At 39.5% G+C, this 25,559-nt stretch overlaps 1 protein-coding gene across 4 annotated transcripts in view; it reads left to right on the top strand.

The window, feature by feature from the left end:
• The window catches only part of LOC126475507 (glycoprotein-N-acetylgalactosamine 3-beta-galactosyltransferase 1-like), a 363,292-nt gene that overhangs the window by 161,812 nt on the left and 175,921 nt on the right, over positions 1-25,559 (top strand). For 2 of the 4 annotated variants that reach the window (XM_050103419.1, XM_050103416.1), the window contains exons 1-2: positions 10,116-10,373; positions 11,523-11,599. In XM_050103419.1, coding sequence (XP_049959376.1) covers positions 11,581-11,599 — 19 coding nt within the window. In that variant the 5' untranslated portion in view covers positions 10,116-10,373; positions 11,523-11,580. Of the gene's footprint in view, positions 1-10,115; positions 10,374-11,044; positions 11,132-11,522; positions 11,600-25,559 lie in introns of those variants that run through there. The other 2 variants (XM_050103418.1, XM_050103417.1) reach the window with 2 other exon arrangements.

Here is a 25,559-nt window from a genome sequence, read left to right as displayed (position 1 = left end):
AAATCCACATAGATAAGCGACTTAGACAAAGGAGAGATTAATATGGCCTGACGTCTGGGAAAGAGCATCTCTCAAGCAAACGGACCACCTCGTCGGCAGTTCTTGTGCTGCTGTCCTGAGCATCTGTGTGAAGTCGGAGAAACTGCTACACAAAATAGACAGTATACAGAAAGGAGAGGGCGGCTCCTTTGATTTGTATGAAGTCAAGCGTTGAGCTCGATGTCATAATGAAACCGAGTAAACGTGAAACGATAACTGTTTACTGCTACAGCTGGAAGTGGACGTTCTTACGAAACTGGAGTGATGAAACAGACTGAATGAAAACTTTTACAAAAGTAAATGCCGATGAAACGAGTTGTGATAAATCTTTAGTTAAATCAGCTTCAAATGACAACTAATCTACAGTAAATCCGTGAGCGGATTACCCGCTTTTCTTCTACTCGGGAGTGCTCGCCGGTGTTTTCCACATCCCGCTAGGTGAATACCGGGATGGTCTCCACGTTCCACCTCAGTTACACGACTCGCAGACATCTGAACACGTTCGCCCTAGTTCATGGCTTACACTAGACGCAGACAGCAGGAGTTTAATTCCGTCCCGGGGGGTATGCGGTGGCGGCAGGAAAGGCATCCGCCCACCCCTTTCCACTAACCTTGCCAAATCCGTTCCTAACAATGCCGACCCTGAGTCAGCGCGGGACATGGCGCCCGTGAAAGAAAGAAAGAAAGAAAGAAGTGCTCGCCGGTGAACGAAAATGCCACATTACGACCCGAGTGTAGCGAACAGTGTGCTGGTTATCACTGTTAGTATTCAACCGCGATTCTAATTCATATACACTCCTGGAAATTGAAATAAGAACACCGTGAATTCATTGTCTCAGGAAGGGGAAACTTTATTGACACATTCCTGGGGTCAGATACATCACATGATCACACTGACAGAACCACAGGCACATAGAAACAGGCAACAGAGCATGCACAATGTCGGCACTAGTACAGTGTATATCCACCTTTCGCAGCAATGCAGGCTGCTATTCTCCCATGGAGACGATCGTAGAGATGCCATTTCCACCTGGCGCCTCAGTTGGACCAGCGTTCGTGCTGGACGTGCAGACCGCGTGAGACGACGCTTCATCCAGTCCCAAACATGCTCAATGGAGGACAGATCCGGAGATCTTGCTGGCCAGGGTAGTTGACTTACACCTTCTAGAGCACGTTGGGTGGCACGGGATACATGCGGACGTGCATTGTCCTGTTGGAACAGCAAGTTCCCTTGCCGGTCTAGGAATGGTAGAACGATGGGTTCGATGACGGTTTGGATGTACCATGCACTATTCAGTGTCCCCTCGACGATCACCAGTGGTGTACGGCCAGTGTAGGAGATCGCTCCCCACACCATGATGCCGGGTGTTGGCCCTGTGTGCCTCGGTCGTATGCAGTCCTGATTGTGGCGCTCACCTGCACGGCGCCAAACACGCATACGACCATCATTGGCACCAAGGCAGAAGCGACTCTCATCGCTGAAGACGACACGTCTCCATTCGTCCCTCCATTCACGCCTGTCGCGACACCACTGGAGGCGGGCTGCACGATGTTGGGGCGTGAGCGGAAGACGGCCTAACGGTGTGCGGGACCGTAGCCCAGCTTCATGGAGACGGTTGTGAATGGTCCTCGCCGATACCCCAGGAGCAACAGTGTCCCTAATTTGCTGGGAAGTGGCGGTGCGGTCCCCTACGGCACTGCGTAGGATCCTACGGTCTTGGCGTGCATCCGTGCGTCGCTGCGGTCCGGTCCCAGGTCGACGGGCACGTGCACCTTCCACCGACCACTGGCGACAACATCGATGTACTGTGGAGACCTCACGCCCCACGTGTTGAGCAATTCGGCGGTATGTCCACCCGGCCTCCCGCATGCCCACTATACGCCCTCGCTCAAAGTCCGTCAACTGCACATACGGTTCACGTCCACGCTGTCGCGGCATGCTACCAGTGTTAAAGACTGCGATGGAGCTCCGTATGCCACGGCAAACTGGCTGACACTGACGGCGGCGGTGCACAAATGCTGCGCAGCTAGCGCCATTCGACGGCCAACACCGCGGTTCCTGGTGTGTCCGCTGTGCCGTGCGTGTGATCATTGCTTGTACAGCCCTCTCGCAGTGTCCGGAGCAAGTATGGTGGGTCTGACACACCGGTGTCAATGTGTTCTTTCTTCCATTTCCAGGAGTGTATTTTAACAACGCGTTTCAAGAGACAATGATCTCATCATCAGGTTGTAAAGTCTATGTCATGAAATTAAACGGACTAAAAAGACAAAATACCATCACAAATAGTTGGGAAGTCCATAGAGTAAAACAGAATTAAAAGTATATTGGACTGTGGGTCCTCGTCTTACATTAAAGTTGTTGACACAAGTCGATGGCCGTCCCATAGCTACCAAGTATGCTGTCGCACTGTGCCGGCTCGGGAGCTGTTGTGGACTGACGTGCCTAGGTGTTGTGGCGTGATTGCAGCCGTGTGCTTGACGGTAACGCTATGCTATTGGGTGCCTTATTTCCTTACTACATTGGTCTGCCATCGTTAGCCTCTCGCAACTCCGTCAGTGACAAGCTACAAGTTTAAGTCGCATACTTACCCTAAAATAATTCTAAAAACCCGCTAAAAATCTCATTTCTTTAAAATTATCTTGTGCATTTAGAATATTGCATTGTTTCTTTTCATGGATAGCTATCTCGAATTCCTCTAGTAAATCAAGTTTCCTCCCTTTCTTTTCTACATGCAATATTTCTACGTTATCTTCTATGCTATTAAGGGGATGGCCTGTTTCATATATATGGTTCGCAACAGCTGATTTGTGATAATTTCCTAACCTGAACGCGTCTTTATGTTCTTTATACCGGATCGCGAATGATCTTCCTGTCTGCCCTATATATTTTGCATCACAAGTTCTGCACTGAGTCTTATAAACTCGCGAGCTTTCAATCTTATTTCTCTTCTCGCCAATATCGTGCTTAAGGCTATACCTCACTAGGTTATTAGTCTGAAAAACTATTTTAACATCGTATGGCTTAAAAATATTTGCTATCTTTTGTGAGACTGTTCCGTAGTATGGCATCGTGATAATTTTCACTTTCTCTCCGTCAGGTTTTTTCTTTTTGCGCTTATTACTTTTCCGTAACAGTTTTTTAACCATATCTATTCTGTAACCGTTATTCATCACTATTCTCTTAACGGTATTAATTTCAGTCTCCCTATCTTTTTCGCTCATAGGTATATTGACTGCCCTATGCACGAGTCCACAACAGCTCCAGAGCCGGCACAGTGCGACAGCATACTTGGTAGCTATGGGTCGGCCATCGACTTGTGTCAACAACTTTAATGTAAGACGAGGACCCAAAGTCCAATATACTTTTAATTCTGCTTTACTCTATGGACTTCCCAACTATTTGTGATGGTATTTTGTCTTTTTAGTCCGTTTAATTTCATGACATAGACTTTACAACCTGATGATGAGAGCATTGTCTCTTGAAACGCGTTGTTAAAATATATGTATAAGAATCGCGTTTGAATGCCAACAGTGATAACCAGTATAACGACAACTGCTACCTCGACTCCATAATGGATTATATTAAAACAGTGTGCTAATCGAACACCTCAAGCGCTGGACTGTATTGTTGCGGTGGATACTGTAGTCATTTGGTTTCTGTCAACAATGTCTGAAAACTGAAAATATGTTGTGCTGACGATACAGTAGAAACTGGAAATAATTAACAGACTCGAAGAAGGCAGTATTGATGCGCAGAATTTGGTACTGATTTACAATGTGGGTGAAACTACCCGCGGTATTCGGAAAAACGAAGACAAAATACAAAACTGTTAAGGCTTTTCGTGGTCACTTGTTGAGGAACCGCCTGTTGGCTTCTGTCTCAGATTCTTCGGCCGATGTTTGTTTGATACTTTGTCTGACGTTTCGCCAGGGCGAGTGGCTGGCATTGTCAAAGCTTCACCCTCCACTGCTGGTGGCAGACTGGAGTCGATCTAGCGGCAGCAGGTTACATGTACCTGGCGCTCACCGGAAATGACCACGGAAAAACCCTTGGACGTTCGGCGCGCCAGGAAAATATTATCTGCGGTCGCGAATTCGACTCCAGTCCACCACCAGCAATGGAGGGCGAATCTTCCACAAGTCTGGCGAAGAACCCGAAACAGAAGCCAACAGGCAGTTTATCAAAGACAAAATAATTCAATTTGCTAGCAGTTCTGACTGATCTAAAGGTTTGTCAAAGCGTGCGGCTAAGAAAATGTTTACATGTGCACAACTGGATAAAGCCGTGTTGGAATGGTTTAAGCAGAAAAAATCAGAGGGCACTCAAGTATCTAGCCTAATGTGTGCCAAACAGGCCCAGTTGTTCTCCAAAACGTTGGAGATTGAAGGAGATTTTGGATTTTAGTGCATCTTCCAGATGGCTATCAACATTTAAACAGCGTAATGGTATCCGGGAGGCTGCCAGATAATAAGGCCATTTCTCAATTTTGTATACAACGTGAACGAAACCTTTTTTTGAGTGTACGCCAACAAAGACTTTAGCTCTCGAGACAAAGGGTAGTGCGCCTGGTTATAAATCAAGTAAGGACAGGATAACTGTGTTGTTTTATGTTAATACAACGGGATCACATAAAGCTAAGCTCGCTCTAAGAAGTAAATAAAACGCGCTGTTTCAGAGGAAACGAAATACACAATTGACCTGTCTATTATTTTCACCAGAAAGCGGCCTGGATGGACTGCACAATATTTCAAAGATGGTTCCATAAGAGGCTAGAAATATGGTTCGAATTGTTGAAGTAGTGTGTAAGCTTAGGGACTGATGATCTTAGCAGTTAAGTCCCGTAAGATTTCACATACATTTGAACATTTTTTTTGTTTTTTGTTTTGAGAGCCTTAATTTACCCAGTGGATCAGGGTTTTATAGAGGAAATCTGCTACAAAAATTTGCTAATGAGGAGACCAGTCTTCAATCATTTTGGAAACTATTGACTGTGCTAGAAGCAATTTATGAAGTGTCGAAGATTGGATTAAGGTAAAACAATCAACCATAGCCAAGTCATGGAAAACCATTAATCCTAAAATTGATGAAATCAGCGATTCCGATGACGAAGAAGACTACTCGTTAGCAACGTTAGCTGCTGTTTTGAAAAGTACTCTACGGAGTGAAACTGTTCACAAGGAAAATATTTCTGAATGGTTTGACATGAACCGCACTGAACCAAATCACGAGATGTTGAGTGACAGTGCCTTAATTTACCCAATGGATCAGGGATTTTCAGAGGAATCTGCTACAAAAATTTTCTAATGAGGACAGCAGTCTTCAATCATTTTGGAAACTAATGACTGTGCTTGAGGCAATTACAATGACAGTGACTAAGATGACAACATTCCTCTAATTCCATAAACAGTAATCAGTCATGCACCGGCACTTCAATGGTACGAAAGTTTACCGGACTGCCCGGAATAGCAAGAAGATGCTCCCCTTTCCGACAAGTTTGTGTTGCTTAAAATTCTTAGTGCGATATGTAAAAGAAAAGCTACCTCACTGAGATAGGAATCAATTCAAGGCTATTTTGTTTCAAAGTAGTCTAGGCTAATGTGAAATTAGCTTGCACTCTATACTTTGTAAATACTGTATTCTCACATAATACGATGAATACAGTAGAATTTATTACAAACGTTAGTTAAGTGATTTTAATCATGACGTTGTAATTAATTTTTGTATTTGAACAAATCTAATACATTACCGTGTACTTTAACTGCGGGTTATCCGGGAATTCGATTATCCGCGACGTTCAAGTCTCCAATTACTGCCGATAATCGAGAGTACACTGTACTTTGTTTTGCAAGTATTGCTTTTTTTTCTTTGCAGCAATTATATTTTACTTCTTGATTTTTCTTTTCTGGGACTGTGAGCTGATAAATCAAATTCATTTTCAGCAGAAACAGATGTTACAGGACTCTCTGCAGGAGCGGCAGTGTTGTATCAGTGCCGGAATTTTCAGTTACGTGTCTAGCCTTAAAGTAACACATTTACTTGCGTATCTGGATGAACAGCCATTAATGGCGATTGAAAGGCGTCCAAAATTAATTCAAAATAAATTGGCGTACAGGGACAGCCGAAGCGGCTAAGGTTACTCCTTGCGATAAGCAGGAATCTGGGCTCGATTCCCAGTCCGACACAAATTTTCATATTTCTCCAACAGCTAGCATATCTGTACCTAACGCAGCTGATTCCAAGCATTCGCAGTTAGCGAATTTATTTCGAATTAACGTTAGGTGAAGACAGAAGACGGCATTAAAAGTTAATTTATCCAAATGTTTTAAATTAGGCCCGGATCTACAAATTCAGTCTAACATATTGTGTAATAAGAATCATATTAGTGCTACAAATGATTACTGATAAGTTTCGCAAAAAAAACTTTTGCCAAGTTTTGTCCTAAATGCGAGATTTGTTTCAGCTTTTCCATTTGTAATTGTTGTTGCGGAATGTCTCGCTACCATTTTCTTCCGGCAGTAAGTAGGGCCTACAACAATAAATCGCAGTCACTAATTTGACAAACCTGCATCTGCCTGCGCGAGCTGTTCGTGGCTGAACTTCTGGTTCCTTGCACGTGACACCATCAGGGAGCACGCTCAAATAAAATACTTTAATTTCGTATCTTTCCATACGACAGTGAGAAGTGGCTTTCCTTCCAGCCTAAAACACAATTTCGATTGTTAGCTACATTTAGTATGCAGCTGTTCATCACATAAAATGAACCGAACGTAAAGTAGCCAGTGACCAGACTTTTCACTGCAAACCACTCTAATTTTTTTGACTCAGATTACTAGGAAATCACAGTAACTATGATCAGTATCGAAGAAATAGACACTTCACCATCGATCTGTGATATAAAACTATAATATACGAAAGAAATCAATTTCGTGCGCCAGTTAGTTTCCTCAGAATCGAAGGAGAGGTATCACAAACAGGAAGAGAAAGAGCAAATGCAGTTGATGTAGGTTTGCTTTATTTACATGCAGTACTTTTTAAAGTTTAATTAGCCTTTATTGTTTACAGCAAGAAAACATGAAAATTCTTTCTTCTCGTGTTCTGCTATCAGCCGCTTTGTGGGAACCGCTCTTTACTTTCCTGTGTGGTCTTCCTCTTACTTCTGCTCATTACATATTTATAACTTTAACGGTACACCAGACAACTGCTAACGTGTACGTGTACGTGAGCGTAATTAATAAAATAAACAAAACGTATCCGCTCACCTCTGGCTTCAAAGAAATCTGATCACTCGGTTGTTATATGGCAGGCTTCGCGCATGCGCACTACATTTTGCACACGAATTGTAGCAGAGCTTCCATTCTGCGTTCTCTGATTCTGTGACCACGAGTAGTGGACTAGGCGTGCTCGAGCTGACCATTCAGCGCACACTGTTAACCCGTAGCTCTGCAGTTGATGTCCATTACATGTTCCCATGTCGAACCAAAGGAACCTCATTTACCATTGTAGTGGGTATGGGATCATGTAGACTGGACCGTAGATCAATGGACACTTTTCGCCTGATCGGGTGAATCACATTTCTTGTTAATCGACTGAGGTTCGTGGACATGGACCACACCAAGAGCGCAGGACAAGTGGGTACATTACTTTGTTGTTGTTGCGCTCTTCAGTCCTGAGACTGGTTTGATGACCGAGCGTGGTGGCGCAGTGGTTAGCACACTGGACTCGCATTCGGGAGGACGACGGCTCAATCCCGTCTCCGGCCATCCTGATTTAGGTTTTCCGTGAGTTCCCTAAATCGCTTCAGGCAAATGCCGGGATGGTTCCCTTGAAAGGGCGCGGCCGATTTCCTTCCCCATCCTTCCCTCATATGAGCTTGCGCTCCGTCTCTAATGACCTCGTTGTCGACGGGACGTTAAACACTAACATCCTCCTCCTCCTCCTGGTTTGATGCAGCTCTCCATGCTACGGTACATTACTGTGCTGTGGGAAACATTCACTTGGGCTTCCACGAGGCCTGTGGTAGTAATCGAAAGCACTATGACAGCTGTCGGCTAATGTTCACATAGCCCACAGCTGTCATAGTGCTTTCGATTACTACCACAGGTCTCATGGAAGCCCAAGCGAGAGCATTATCCTGGACCACTTCCATCTCTTCATGCTCAAGGTCTTTCCTGACAGTGTTGGCATTTTCCAGCAGGATAACCGTGTCACAAGGCCAGAACAGTTCTGCAGTGATTTGAGGAGCATGGTAGTGAACCCACGATCTCGGCCGCCAAATTCGCTCGATCTGAATCCAATGTAACACGTAAGGGACTCTTATCGGGCGCCATTTCCGCTGCTACAAAAGAAAGTTTGTGGGTGAAAAATTGCCCCTAAATATTTAGGATAAATAAAACATTGCTCCACTTAATTAGCATGCCAAGATAGGTAATACAAAGCCAGAACGTTTTAATATTTCGCCTAACACTGAACTGAACACGCTTACGTGACAGTACAGTACATGAAGCATTTAACTGGCAACGAGATATATACAAATAATTTTGTCGAAGGAAGGGTGGTTAGGCTTTAAAGTCCTGCCGACGACATCATTAAAGATGGAGACAGAAGTTCGGGATAGAGAAAAAAAAAAAAAAAACCTAAGTCTGAAACACGGGACGAGAATTTGAACTGCCATCGTCCCCTATACGAGTCATTCTTACCACTGCGCCGTACTGCTTGGTCATCCGGTCTGAAAATGGGAAAGCTGCTCATTTAAGCAAATTTAACAAAAAATTGCCTCACGGTTAGGCAAGAAACGATGCATCCTGCCATACGTACAAAGTGTCGCTGTCATTGGTAACTACCGGAAGCAGACGAGTCACGACAAAACCACTAGTTTACAAAAAAAAATGGTTCAAATGGCTCTGAGCACTATGGGACTTAACATCTATGGTCATCAGTCCCCTAGAACTTAGAACTACTTAAACCTAACTAACCTAAGGACATCACACAACACCTACACTAGTTTACAACAACACGTTTGACGACATTGCTTCCCGAAGAATACGGGAAGTCTGTCCATTCACAACAGCAGGTTAAGCACTGCGGATAATAGTAGGTAAAATAAGGGAGGAACAAAAGCCTTTCGAAAGTAGTCGTTTTGAAAGAAGCGTTGTTGCAAATGGGGTTCCGCAGGCGACAAACTGCATGTCTACCTTTTAGTTTTCCGTTACAATCGCCGTGGACTCTGGAGTACCATTACTGGATGATATTCAGCAAGCAAAAAACTGCATGATCTCCTTAGTACTATACCATGGGCTAAAAAACTGTATTTCCAATTTAGTTAGCAGTCAGTTACAATCGCCATGGACGCTGGAATATTAGTACTGGATGATATACCGCTGGAAATGAATTACTTTTTCAGGTGATTTAAACATCCTGATGCACCACGCTGATGGTCGTCTCGACCACTGAATCACACACACGCTATAGGCAGTAAACAGCTTGGCAGTGGTGCTAGAGGAATTGTATTAGGCCTTCCTGGGCTCTTTCGTTGTTACAAAATAAACCACGAACTTATTTAGGTATTCCCATCTATTTGGACAGGTTTCTCTTAGGCACGCCACTCTTTCACTGTTCATAATATTCGAGTTGTATGGTAGTCCGGTATTCTTCACTTGCCTGCTTTTTACGAAAAAAGAGTATCTTCTAAAAGAAGACAAATGAATTCATTTTAATTACTGAATCATGAAACAATTAACATAAGGAGGTTCGGTCTACTGACCACTACATCGTTCGGCAAGTGCGGAGAATCGGCAGCCAAAATAACTCGGTATATCTTTGTAGATGACGTGGACAAGCAGCGAGATTGGAATCTTGAGGTTCATTGATTGGTAATGTGTGTCACTGTATGCACTTTCAAACTTAGATCCATCACTGTAAAGATATTAACGTTCTTAGATACGATATACGGCACAAACTAAAACTATCAACACACAGTGGCTGCATTACGTCACGACAAACCAAACGCAACATTACTGTATCTTTGCGTATGAATATCTTTGACTACAGCACGCACCGGCAGAAAATTGATAGGATGCAATGGGAGCGGAGTGCAGTGCGCGAGTGAAGATTGTTGACAGTAGTAATGGAAAAAAGTGATCCTATTTATTATTCTCACTCAACAGTTAGCTGTGAACCAGTGAAACAAGTCCATCGTTTATATCGTTTCAGTTTTAGTATTTTAATGTGATGACTACTGATTTTTTTCATAACACTAAGCGGTAAACAGTAGCGGATGCAGCAAAAGGCAGCAACATGTGCGAGAATGAACACAACGTGGCTCCACTGTTGTTTGGTAAGTAAACATTAGTTGTTTAACTGGCGATAAAAGTGTCACAAGTCAAGATATGAATGTGCAGAATTTCACTACAGAAATCAGGGAACTTGACCTACAGAATACTACTGTCAAAGCGGCGAGGAAACTGCGTAAATTGTAGGATATTCAATGAAACAAAATTAACGAGAAAGCGGGAATCCACTCTGCAGCTTTTCCTTTAACAATAGTACTACAGAAAGTCTTTCTTTTGTTGACATTTTATGAGACAAATCCAACAGCAGCCGTCAACTGCAAGTTGTAATGTTATGATTTGAAATTTAGCGAAAAATTGTTATTTGGGAGTTTCTATTCTTTTGAGAATGAGAATTAACGTGAATGGTTAATATTGTGCGCCATGTAGTTTAGCTGCAGTTGGTAGGGCAGTGTAAGGTGGGATGTTTGCTTTTTGGTTTACATTTTTTAAAATACGCAACAAAATGCTGATTCCTGCTACCGTAGGCTATTTGCTGTGGTTTGTTCATTTATTAGTCCATATACTATTCAGCACAACAGTATCTGACACACCAGATACATTACAGAAAAAGTATGTACATGTACGAAACGTATACAAAGTAGGACAGAATTGTGCGAGGTTAGGGCAGGAAGTCGCCCATGGCCTTATCACTGATACTGTAGATGTGTTCGTTGGTTTGATACGAGCTGACAGTTCGTGCGGAGAACTGACCATCAACACAGACACTCACTCGGCTATTTTGACCCACCAAAAACTTGCAAATGTACGTACAAAATCACAGATTTTTTTACTCCAAATTGGAACGACTTATCAGTTGTCAATCGCAAAACCAAAGCGACATTTCCATAATTACAAATAATGATGGCAAAATCTGAAGCGTCATACTACAGATGTGTTACTTACTTTTCAATGTACCTCATAACAAAGATTGATAGACAACTGATTGTGGGCTATACATATTTAGTTACAATCTGTCTGTAATTTTGGTTTTCTGGTGTAAGGAATATTAGCATTATCAACTTAATATTTTTAGGTATGTGCTGTTTATCTGTTTAAGAAATCTCTGCAGAATGACAGCAGGAGCTTCAGCTGCAAGTCTTCAACCATACTACTATTTTGATTGGAATGTCTTTTTTTTTCCTTTTCATCTGCAGATTTCCAGTTGCATGCTGATTACTGCATAACCAGTCTAGCACCCATCGCCTTCTAAACATGGGACATCAAGACGCAGGTATGTCGGTGTTATTAGTGGCTGCCTAAAAATTTCTTCTTATAATTAATGTTCATTGTGTTAAATTATGATCATAGATTGAACATTATTTACGTTGGTTTTAGCAGTAGTAATTAATATTTGTGAATTTTGGCATTGTTGTGTTCTCTGGGTGATACTGTCTGCATGAGAGATCATTTCAGTAAAAAAATTACAGTAATAAAAACTACATACGAAAAATGAGGAAATGCAACCACTCACCTGCATGTGAATGATGATGGTACACACCTACACTTTAGAGCTTTCACTCTGTTTTTTTGTAGTAGACCGATATGTGCAAACAAGTCACCCCCCCCCCCCCTTGCACACACTCACACAAACATAAGCAGTTTTCCAAAATATATAGCACAAAACTAAGTTAATGTGATTGCTTTCAAATTATTTAGGTGGATTACACAGTAAACAAAAAAAGTCTCTATATCATATTGACGTAAAATTTCAAACTTCTAAGTTTAACTTCTTCCACCTGCAGAGACACAAGGAAGAGAGCAAGAGTCATCTTGAAAATCGTTTTTGTTTGTTTTAATCATCATGCATATGACACTGTTGTATTTTTTCCTTCTTCTGATCACTATGATGTATTTGTAGAAGTTCCAGTAAACAGGAATTTCTGAAAAGTGTGTAGATACTACACACAATGAGAGTGTAATCGTGTATGAGAAAGATATTTTCCTTCATAAAGCTTCATTGTTTCACAGTGAACGACATGTCTGTAATTTTGTAGCCTGTGTTCCATCATCATATTCAAGAACATTATGGATCATTTGCTGCTAATTACGGAATAAATGTGTAAAGGCTTAAAGATAGTTGTCTATTAAACTATTCCGAACCCATTTGGAATTAAAATTAACAAGTATCTATCCTGAAATTGTGCTGTATACTTGTTTTCGGATTTCAATCAATTTTTGTTATAAAAACTATGGCACTAGGTGATGGGTGAAACTTCTTTTTTTACCTTACTGTGTTGTTTATCCCAAGTAAAGTTTCATATTCTCACCAATATAGTGGATTAACAAAAAGATTATGGTACTGCAGTGAAATAATAATCTGATCTGTTATGTCTCAAAACCATTTTCCTGTGGTGTAGTCATTTAAATGCTGTCTTGAAGAAATTTACAGGGGGAGGTCATTCATCAGATCTGAAAACTAATATTATTACATTTGTGTTTTAGTCAGTAATATTGCTTGGTCGTTGGCTGCTTTTGTATTTTACAGTACTGGGTGCCCTTAGTTAAGGAAAGGAAGTAAAGGACCTCCCTCTCTCCACAATTTTGTGTGCCAGTATAACTTCAGGGGCTTCCCAAGGTACACAGGGAAGCCATTCCTCTAATATACATAGTTAGTAATCGTGACACATCCATCTACCAATTATTAAAATACCAGAAGTAGATTCTTGGCCAATATACAGGAACAACCCATTCAAAACTGTTGAATTTGTGCATCATCCTGATCATTTGTGGCACTGGGATATGGAAATTATGTTGAGGATTGTCTCACTCGTCAAGAGACATTGATTTTTGAAACCCTTTGATATAATTGATGGAATGTGAAGTCATTGTGCATTTTCCCACATCAAGCTATTTCCATTTGATAGAAAATATTTTGAACAAATTGTTGTGGTAGTACATTATCACTTGTTATAGTGAAGCTATAAATAGAACAAGAATTTTCAAAGGCAAATATTGAACTTCACGGTAAATGATGACAACCAAAACAGTTGCAGGATAAAGATTTATTAAAATTTGTGACCACAGTGATGGTATATCTAAATATATCTTCATCAGAAGTAAAGTACACCTGAACAGGAAGACACCTTCATTAGCAAAAACTTAGCAGCAGAACTGAGAAAGAAAAAATACTATAGCTTAAGTAACTGTAAAATTACCAGAGTATTACAGGCACAAAAACTTTTAGACACTAACTAAAATCACATCCTGCAATGGAGATTCGTAAAACAGTTGTGCCAAAGATGCCGTCAGTAGTAAAAACATCATCTCCATTTATACAACATAATTTCGGACAGAGGGGCAACGCGAACACAGCTTAGCATCAGTACTTTGCGTACTCGTGCCTGTAATACTCTGGTAATTTTACAGTTACTTAAGCTATAACGTTTTTTCTTTCTCAGTTCCAATGCTAAGGTTTTGCTAATGAAGGTGTCTTCCTGTTCAGGTGTACCTTACTTCTGATGAAGGTATATTTAGTTATACCGAAGTTGTGGTCAAGAATTTTAATAAATCTTTATCCTGCAACTGTTTTGGCTGTCATCATTTACAGTGAAGAATTTCAACAGTTGCTGTTTCAGCCATGTTTAAAATCTTGAAATATTGAACTTGCTGATACCAACCCTAATGTCAATGAAATAACAGACATAAACAGCTCATGAGAATCCAATGTGGGAAAAGTATACTCCATAACAAGGATTACAGTTAGTCTTATCACGTTATTCATTGACTTTACCAACTTACAACCAAACTGCCATCTTTCTACCTACGTTACTAATTAGTATGTCCCATTTGTTGGCTTCACTAAGTGACAAACAAACTCTCTCATTCCATCATTGTGGTAGTAGATTTATTTAAATTGAGCTATGGACCACTTTAACCAGGATATTGGGCATGTCATGACATTAAAATTTAAGAATAACAAAAATTATGCTTCATATATACAGCCATTTAATACTTTCTAGTCTGACAAGTAAGGGGTTTGTAGTCAGTCATAGCTTTACAGTAGGTGTCATCACAATGTGTTTTCCTGAAGTAATTTAGGGAAGCCACAGAACTACCAGTACCTACAGTCCAAAAAATAATTTAGAATCAATATCTTCAGTCATGTGGGATATTTATTTTTATTGTTTGCAAACTTTAGTTAGTGGTCAATGTATTTGCAGTGGTGGCCAGACGAATGTTGGAGCCTCTGTCATGTATACAAGACCAGTCTGTTTAAAAAAACACAATCTCATTTATGTAATTCCATTGTGTAGAAAATAATAAAATTATATAAAAAAGTGTTCCATAAAAATTATTCCAAGAAAAAAATATTTTATAAATTTACAGCTGTTGATATCTGTTTATCCTAAATGTACAATACTGTTTTCTGATATATCCCTTCAAAGAAGTTATTTAATAATGTAAAAAGCTAGTGTGACATAGAATTCTCAGTACTGATAATTATGAACAATGTATATACATTATTTCATAAGGTAACAAACATTACACATCCTACTAGCAGACTTGAGGATAATTACAACAATTTTCAGTTTGCATTTTTGATTCCACAACTTCCCATTTGTTGTCCTGAGAAATTGAATCAGCATTCTTCTATAATGAGTGAGATGTTGAGTTCACAAACAGATCTTCGGTATAAAGTTTTCCAGAAAAAAATGGAAAAAGTATACATTATAGTGCAAAAATGTCTTATGAAATGATATTTTTTAATACCAAACATATACTGTGGTATTTAAGTAATCCTTCACTGTATGGAAATGATTAATTACCACGTACCTTTTGAGTATTCTTTTCAGACCCAACCTTGCTCTCTGCCGCATATCGGTACCTACATTCCAAAATATAATATAGAATCAAAATTTTTTATGCATATATTGTTTGTTCCCATTGTTTTCTGACTTTAGTTTGTTGGTGATATATTTGCAATGAAATTGAAGCAGCTTGGGGAATTTTATCAAATACTACCAGTGAAAACCTCTCTGCCAATATGAAGGCATGCTGGCTTCACCAGATCATATGAGAGTATGTTGGAGATTGAAGGATGGAGCTTTTGCTTCAAAATTTGTAGAAGAAGGAGGAAAAAAAAAAAAAAAAAAACCAAACTACAGTCAGTCAATAGATTTGGATTTATAAAATATATATTGTTTGCTATTTTAGTTTGCAACATGAAACCATTATGGTTTCATTAAAACATACCTATCATGACTCTCTTTAATCTATTCCTATATGGCATCACATGTCAAATTATCATATGTCATGAATACAAGCTGATGTCCAGTATGATAGGTTCAGTTGACATATACAAAGTCCAATCCAACATGTTTCTGTAGATGAGTGGGTGACAAATTTGTGGCATTGCCTCAGGGAGTGGGCAAATTTCATGGTTTCTTGAAACACTCAAACACTGTCCATACAAACATAAAACTCCCAATTTTATTGGAGAAATGGTTGGCTTTCCCTGATGTATTAATTAAGGGAAGATAGGGCAGAAGCGTTTGTCACAAAATGCATAGAAAATCTGTGCACACTCACTTCTGAGTGGAGTAATTGGGGATACCTTCATTCATCTGGAAGAAAAGCTACTAAAACGTTGCTCAATAGAACATGCATAGTATCAGACAAGGAGAGCTGTGATGGAGAACTAAGACTGGTATGAGTGATGTTCCATGGGAATGTATACTTTCATCAAGAAATTGAGTAGATGTATAGGGTGAAATTATCAAAGCCATAAAACAGGAAGTACTTGTCTGTCCTGTTTTCCACCAATCACCAGAAAAATTGGTTCCCTATAGAAAAACAGCAACCTGTCATTTTCACTCCTACCAACAAAGATATAAGGTCTTCTGTGTAATCTTAAAAATTACCTTGACTTTTGTAAACTGAATCAGAAATGATATCCTTCATCAACTTTTGCCAGATCTGTGAGGCAATTTACCCTCAGTAGGTGTCATAATGGAGAAAGAAGACTGCAAAAATTGGTAAGATTTCAACATGGTGCAGATATTGGCAACTTGCACTAAATATTCAGAAATGTAAAATTTTGCACTTCACAAAAAGAAAGAAAAAAAAAAACTATCCTATGATTATAATATCAGTTGGAAACAGCCAGCTCACACAAATACCTGAGTACGGATATGAAATGGAATGATGACATAGGTTCAGTTGTGGGTAAAGCAGATGGTAGACTTCAGTTTATTGGCACAGTATTGGGCAAATGCAAGAAGTCTACAAAGAAGATAGCTTTACAGATCACTTGTGTGACCAGTTCTAGTATATTGCTCAAGGATATCAGATAGGACCATCAGGGGATATTGAACATACTCAAGAAGGGCAGCATGATGGGTCACAGGTTTGTTTAGTATGTGGGAGAGGATCACAGGTATACTGAAGGAGCTGAACTGCATGACTCTTGAAGATAGATGAAAACTATCCTGATAAAGTCTGTTAACAAAGTTTCAAGAACAGTCTTTTAATGATGACTCTAGGAATGTACTACAACCCCTTACACATCGCTCTCGTAGGAATTGTGAGGATAAGATTGGAATAATTACTGCACGCATAGCGGCAGTTGAGAAATCTTTCTTCCTGCGCTCCATAAGTGAATGGAACAGGAAGAAAACATCTTAACTCATACAATGAGACATACCGTCTGCCATGTACCTCACAATGGTTTGCATAGATGTAGATGTGAGCACTATGCCAGTTCAGTTTTTTTCTCAAAGACTGGCATATTTGTACTAGAAGGAAATAGAAAAGTGCTTGGAGAACACTGTCTCACAGCACTCATTTATTCAGTGCAGATGTTTCAGACAGTCACCCTCAATTGAAATTTATCATGTACATGTACTGTTTCCTATGTACACTGAGATGACACAAGTCATAGCGATGTGCACATACACAAATGGCATTAGTGTCACATACACTAGGTATAAAAGGGCAGTGCATTGGCAGAGCTGTCATTTGTACTCAGGTGAGTCACGCGAAAAGGTTTCTGAAGTGACTATCACCACACGACAGGAATTAACAGACTTTGAACAAGGGATGATGGCTGTAGTCAGATCTATGGGACATTCCATTTTGGAAATTGTTAGAGAATTTCAGTATTCTGAGACCCAGAGTGTGCCAATAAACCAAATACTAACAAAGAGATAGAGGGGCTGGCCAGTACTTACCTCAGCTCAGTACTGGCCAGCCCCCCTATCTCTTTGTTAGTATTTGTTTCATATCCTTATATGAGATTTTCCGTTAATCATTTAGATCACCAATAAACCAAATTTCAGACATTATCTCACACCATGGACAGTGCAGTGTCAACAGCCCTCACTTAAGACCAAGATAAATGGTGTTTGCTTGAAATAACCACAGAAATCAATGTGGGAAATTTGATGAACATATCCCTTAGAACAATTCAGCAGAATTTGCCATTAATGGGGCATGGCAGCAGATGACTGAGGTGAGTGTCTTTACTAACAGCATGAGATCACCTGCAATGCCACTCCTGGAGTCATGTCCATATTGGTTTGACCTTAGACGACTGGAAAATAATGGTCTGGTCGGATGGATCACAATTTTAGTTCATAAGAACTGATGGTAGGTTGCGAGTGTGACATAGCCGCAGACTCCCATGAAACCATTTACCGAAGTTGTCTACAAGGCACTGTGCGAGCTGGTGGTGGCTTCATAATGGTGTGGGCTGTTTTTACGTAGAATGGGCTGGGTTCTCTGGTCCAACTGGAATAGTCATTGACTGCAGTTAGTTATTTTCAGCCATTCATGGATTTCATGTTCTCAAACATATGATGGAATTTTTATGGATGAACTGCAGTATTTCACCAGGCCACATTTGTTCGTGATTGGTTTGAAAACTATACTGAACAACTTGAGTGAATGATTTAGCCACCGAGATCGCTCAACATGAATCCATCAAGCATTTATGAGACATAATCGAGAGGTTAGTTCGTGCATAAAATCACAACACTTTTGCAATTATGGATGGCTGTAGAGGCAGCATGGCTCAATATTTATGAAAGGGCCTTCCAGCGACTTGTTGAGTCCACCTCGAGTTGCTGCAGTGCTCTGGGCAGGAGGAGGTCCGACACGATATTAGGAAGTATCCCATGACTTTTTCTCACCTCACTGCATTTGTCTACTGTAACAACTGATGGAAATGGATTAAAACAAGTATTTACTGATTACTGATTGATGGTTTACATGATCTTACGTCTGTGCTGTGAGAAGTATTGCAAGAAAAATAAATATATATGCTCACTGTACAGCTGATCTGATCTTATTTGCCGTTTCTGAGAACTGCTGCAAGTAAAATAAACATTCCTGTTTACTGACATTACTACATGCTCTTGTTTTGCTTGGTATTGTGGATGATGAGGTGTCGGGTGTTTTCCTGATCAGTCAGAAATTAAATTTCTCAAAGCACCACATGGTGATTTCATGTACATTTTCCAACCCAGTTTCTGATCTCTCGTTATTTACTTTTTTCAGTTATTTACAGAAATTCATTCAGAGCAAACTGAATTTCTCTTGGGCTCAGCAAGAACTGCCGAATATTGTGCAATATTGCCCTTACATGGTGCAATACATTGAGGGAACATCAATATTTTTAAAGCTCTGCATTCGTCTTCAATATGCAGGTTGTATCTAAAAGAATCATCTGATTTGACACACCTATATTTCTGAAACTAATAAACATATACAATGACTTTTATTTTCTTATGAACAGGAAACTCAAAAAGTTTTTTTTTCTTACTTTTTCATGGGAGTTCAGTATGGCCACCCTTGAGACGCATGGCATATCTCAGTGTGGTATTCAAATTGTTCCCACTCTGCAGCAGGCATACCTTGAGTTACAGCTTCCACAACTGCTGTCGTGCGATGTCTCAATTCATTCTTTGTTGTTGGTAACCGAGGCACATAAACACAGTCTTTTATAAACCACCACAAGAAATAACCACATACAGTCCGTCCGATGACTTTGGAGGCCAGTAATGTAAGGCAGACTCATTTGGTCCAGTGTGAGTGATCCATTGTTCAGCAATCCTTTGACTTAAAAATTCTCACACTTCCAGATGCCAGTGCCCCAGCTTGTTGTTATATGAAGTTGTTAGAATCAGTCTACAACTGTGGAAAAATAAAGTTCTCAAGCATATCGAGATATGTGCTTCCTGTAACAGTGTTCTGGGCAAAGAAAAATGGACCATACTGCACAAAACACATTAAATTTTGGAGAGTCCCTCTCACATTGTACAACTTATGTGATTTTCATACCCCATAGTCTCACATTATGATGATTCACCTTTCCATTTAAATGGAATGTTACCTTGTCACTAAACACTAAGTGTGGAAGAAAACTGTCCTCCTCCATCTTGCCAAGAATGAAATTACAGAACTCCACATGTTGTTGTTTGTCACCTTCACAAAGAGCTTGCAGTACCTGAATTTTGTATGATTTAATGTTTAACTGTTGATGGAAAACACACCAGATGGACATCGGGGGTATGTTGAGCTGTCGAACTGCACGCTGAATGGATTTCTGTGGACTCCTGGTGAAACTAGGCGGATGCATTCGATGTCTGTGTCAGACAGTCAGGGATGGCCCGGCAATTTGCCTTTACACAAATAATCTGTTTCTCAGAATTGTTCATGCCAACATCTTATGCTCTGTGCTGTAGGAGGATCCACACCATACCTAGTATGAAAGTCACACGGAACAGTTATTACTGACTTGCACTGCGCCAAATGTAGAGCACAGAACTCTTTCTGTTGTCCTGACACTATTTTTACTAGAACTGAAGTGGGGTCGCAGTGCTGCTACCTAGCGAGAACCCTGTAAAACTTGAGAGTTTGCTCATTCCAATAGTATGTTTTTCATGCACATATCTCAGATAACATAATAGTTATGATTTTTTAAAAATTGGATGGTTCTTTTTGATACACCCTGTATTTCGCACATTGTCAATATCAATCCTAGATGATTGATGTTATTGCAGTTCTCTGTATTGTGGTATAAATATTGAGGTGCCAGGGCACTGCAGTTTGTACAGGTCTGCAAGACAACATAAAATTCAGAATGGCTTGTTATTTGCAGGTACTAAACACATTGTCGGAGGGACCTAGGGCAATTTGTATCTGATATATAAATGCACATTAATTACAGTGTGTGTTGTACATGTCAGGATTATCATATTTGTAATCTGAATGTACAGGGGCCATGATGATAGTACCACTTACATGGTACGTCAAAGTACAGTAAAATTCATACACTCCAAATCCTGTTACTTATAATGTAATAGAGGCCCTAACTGCAAAAGATGTACCACACTTTTGATGTAATTATAGGATTATATTTGATATTTGTGTAAAATTTTTTACAACGTGCATGGTACTCCTACATTCTGCTTTGATACACCACTTAAGTGGCATTAATAAGACAATTACTGTAGGATCAAATAATGAATATGATGTTCGTGACGTGTATTATGACATACAATGAACAAATTTTGAAAGTAACATTGCAGTAACATTATGTCACCTGTTAACAGTATTAACAGGGAAAGCAAATTAAGAAACTTTTCTAAAGCTGAAAACAAACTGAAAAAAGATTGCATAAATAACTCTCCTCTGCTGCACGAGATAATTTAGGTTCTAACACTTTTTTAGCAGATAGATTACATTTTCTTAGAGAAATTTTCTGAAAAAGTTTGACAAAATTCAACGTCATCCAACATCACCAAATTTTTTTGCCATAAACTCCCTAAATATAAATGTTCAGTAATAAAATTTTGTTAAACGTAACATAATATGCTGAGTTACTAGTGTGTTGAATCTATTCACAGTGATATTTTCCCAGAGATACCTAAATGTGCTGTTATCAAGCAACTTAAGGGAAAGGGAAACTAAATGGTAGTACAGGATTACTGACCCATCTCATTACTGCCAGTACTTTCAAAAATTGCTGAGATGATGTTGTATACACACTTAGTGCAGGAAAAAATATTTGGTAGCAAACAGTTTGGACCTCAAAAAGGATTATCAACTGAACAGGCTATGTTTATCTTGATGTGTGATGTAACAGAATCAGTAAAGTAGAAATTACTACCATTACAAATATTTTTTCAACTGGGTTAAGGTTTTTGACTGTGTAAAATGGGATGGTCTATTGCAGAAGTTAAAATATTACGGAGCTCTAGGCACAGAAGGTTCATCATTTTTATGTTATCTCAACGACAGAAACCAAAATGTCACTTCCATGGAAATCCTTTAATAATAGGCACTCAGAATTAGAAGCAGTCAGGCATGGTGCATCACAATTTTCAATTTTGGGTCCTCTGTTGTTACTGATATACGTAAATGGTCTTCCATTCACTATTTCAGGAGGTGCAAATTGTGTACTTTTTCAGGCAATGAAAGTATAGGAAAAAAAAGTAGTACAACCCCTTACTGGAGAGACAACTAATGAAATATTTGGAAACATCAACAGGTGGGTCAAGGCAAATGGATCACAATCAGATTTTGACAACTGTCAGCACATAACAATACAGTACTTCTCACAGAGCTCTACAAACAATAAAAATAAGTTTCCCACACAATGAAATACAAGAAGTAGAAACTGTCAAGTTTTGGGAACTACAAATAGACCACAACCTCAATTGGAAAACCCTCTGCATAGAATTAATGAAGCGTCTTGGTTCAGCTGTGTGTACATGTTTAAAGCTATGGTCAGTTCAGAAATGAAGAAACCAGTTTATTCTACACATTTCCAATTGTTATTGAGTCCTGGAATCATTTTCTGGAGAAATTCAAGTTACAAGAATAGTATTTTCAGAACACAGAAGGATGTGATAAGCATTTTATTTCGTGCTAATTCAAGAACATCATCCAGAAATCTCTTCAAAAAACAGTATACCTACTGTGAAATAGTCAAAAAACAGTATTTTGACACCTTTTTCACGATAGGTATATTCATTAATGTCATTCATCATTACCAATATTTCTATTTTCACAAAAGATAGCGAAAAGCATGAACGTAACTTGTGGACCAAAAACAACCCCTACAAAGATCACAATGGGTTAACATTAGTACAGAAAAGACTCGGATACATAGGTACACACATATTCAACTACCTGTCAGAATACCTTAAATTCCATGCAGATAATGCAATGGAGTTTGAGACTGAATATAAGAACTTTCTAGTGGACAACTCAGTCTCCGCCATAGAAGAGTAAATTCACAGAAACTAATGAATTGGGTCTTTCTAGTTAACATATAATTGGTATTAGCATTGTAATGTCATTTCACTGTTTTGTACTTTGACTTCTTCCCACACCCCAGAGAGTACTCTCTGTGGATCCATGGAATATGACTAATGTAATGTAAAAAAATAAAATTATACATGGTACATCTTTTTGTGGTGTAAATTGTAATTTTGTGCTAATCTGTATACTAATTGTAGAATCACTCCATAAGGAAATAAAGCAAAAAATGACAAAGTTATTACCATTCAGGAAAACCTTCAACCAACAATTCATTCAGAATGGTTTCTCCCACTCCCTAGCCAAACTGAGCTCCTGCACCATCTATCCTGATTGTAGTAATAAAGCCAAAGCAGGACTCAAATTCCTTGCTTAGTAATTGACATTTAATTTTTTTTGTGATTTCACTTACTTACATAAGATGGTTGCCATAATAATTCAACCAGGAAAGCAATCGCAAACTTCCTCCTCCTCCTCCTCCTCCCCCTCCTCCTCCCCCCCCCCCCCAAGCATCCTTCTAAGAGTGATGTAGTGTAGTGCTCCTCAGTGATCAAAACCTACTTATTTGCTCCCAAAAATCAATGGTTCAGTCGTGATTTTGCTTAGAATTTGAGTGGGCTAGAAATGTTCAATGCAAAAAATGCTTTTGCAGAGAGAGAGGGGTATTAAAATTTGCCTAGATACAGGTACTTGTATAAGAGAATCTTCTATTCAGATGTGTGTATTGGGTGACAGTAAGCCAACCTCCATTTTGTGTACTAAGGTTTTGTGAAATTTTGTGTGAGGCTATCTGGATGTACAGAAATACTGCATGAATGTGACTGAACATCAAGATGACATGTATGAATGTGAGTCTTCAGCTTGATTTGTCCTGGAATCTAACGTGCTACTCACTGAAGGTGTTTAGTCTCCATTGTAATTATTCATAGGCCCAGTTGAAAACTGTACAGATTGAATGTATTTATTCAGATTTGTTGTTCTGAGTCTGTACTGTAACAATAAGCGTTTCCAGAGAGTTCAACAAATGTAAGATACGTTCATGATTGTATGCACTGCCAGTGTCCTTCAGTAGCTCTTTAATATTACAATTTCAGCTTGAGAGTAGTATTACATCAATGTTTTAAAACTACTTTACTTTGCATCCTATGAATTCACCACCATTGTTTTGCTAGAATGAGGAAAAAAATATCAAATACGCTAAATTTCTCGGAATCTGCCTGTCAAGAGTTGCGCTCTAGATTGTTGGTTGACGGTACCATGTTGACAGAAATGAGCCTGTGGTTTATGCAGCTGTAGCTTTGATTCATCATATGCCATGATACTATCGGTGGTGGCTGTACTTGGTAAGGTACTGGTACTATTGCCAACAGCCCAGTTCCCTTGTTGTTTTGCGATTGGTTGGACTCAGTATTATGTGCTGTTTACTTACAAAGTATTCAAGTCCTTTTTTTACGCCATTGACATCATTCTTTGAAGCTGTTGAAGATGTGTAGACTGCAAAATGATCTGAACTAACGCTCCAGAGACTTCATCAGGAATCTGTTTAGCATATGCCCTGCTGGTTTACTTGCAAGCCCTTAAGCCTAATAAAGCGTGGAGACAAAACTATGAAGTGAAACGAAAGGAAAGCACAGAGCCTTAAATAAATTTTACTTGTCGTTCATTTCAATTTGATATCAGAAACGTATTAATTACCTGTGTTGGTTGACGGTATGGTTAATCGTATGTAAATTAATCTGTCCTTCTAAAATAAATAGGTATATAAAAATCAAAAACAGAGAACAGATTGACGTAAAAGGTTTTCTGGGTATGATTACCGCGTCATAATGTAATAACGTATACCGGAGAAACAAACGTTTCGGCTACAGTTGCAGTGGCCTTCTTTTGGGTCTGTTGATGTAACCGTGGCCGAAACGTTGGTTTCTCCAGTATAGTTTTTTTTTTTACATTATGACGCGGTACAGCACTCAGAAAACTTTTATGTCTACAGACTCGGGGCGAGAAAGCCCACATTAGAATACAAACTGATTCTTGCAAAGAAGTGAACAGCATCCAGCCACTGTCACAAATAGCACCGTTACTGGTCTCGAACCGACATGTTCATTTTCAGACAGCTGTTCACGTCTAGATAACATTTATTTTTTTTACATTAATTGTCTTTTTTTCGGTTTGTGGCGGAAGTTCCTTGGCGGGATGTTACCGTACAGAAGAAAGCGACGTGAAAAACATTCGTTTTAATGCAACTGTATCTAATAATGAATGAAAACCATGTAAACAGATCCCTTCACATTTAGTTAAATAGGCGGTATCTCACATCTTTTATTCAGTAGCTCACCACCACTCCAATGAATTTGCGCTACTGGCAAGAGAAACAATAGATAAATAGGGTAGAAAACAGCAAATGTTATCTAAATATGGACAGGCGTCTGAAGGTGAACGCCTTGGTTCGAAACCAATAACAGCGCTATCTTTGTAAGTAGTCGTTGGTTGCTGTTTTCTTCTTTGCCAGAATCAACTTGTATTTTATACACAGCTATGGTCTCAAAATGCCATTTTTCGAGAAAATAGCATCAATAACATAATCTGGGGGAAGAAGGAACGGGCAGAAAAATTTCACTTCCGATAGATACATTAATATTTGCGAGTGGGAAAGAATGCTGGAGGTCGAAAAGAAAGAAAAGAGCGAATGAGAAGTAATGAAGAATTCTTAATGAAGCTACGAACAAAGTGTAAGGTAGAAATCTGCCAGGGTAAGGATGCGTTCAGTTGTTTGGACAGACCCCTACCGCCGGAGATTAGAGTCCTCCCTCGGGCATGTGTGTGTGTGTGTGTGTGTGTGTGTGTGTGTGTGTGTGTGTGTGTGGTGGTCTTAGCATATGTTAGGTTAAGTTAGTTTAAGTAGTGTGTAAGTCTAGGGACCGATGATC

This window comes from Schistocerca serialis, chromosome 4 (genome assembly GCF_023864345.2).
Source record: "Schistocerca serialis cubense isolate TAMUIC-IGC-003099 chromosome 4, iqSchSeri2.2, whole genome shotgun sequence".
Lineage (NCBI taxonomy): Eukaryota > Metazoa > Arthropoda > Insecta > Orthoptera > Acrididae > Schistocerca > Schistocerca serialis.
The sequence above is the reverse complement of the archived record's forward strand: the minus strand, read 5'-3'. Positions and strand labels throughout refer to the sequence as shown.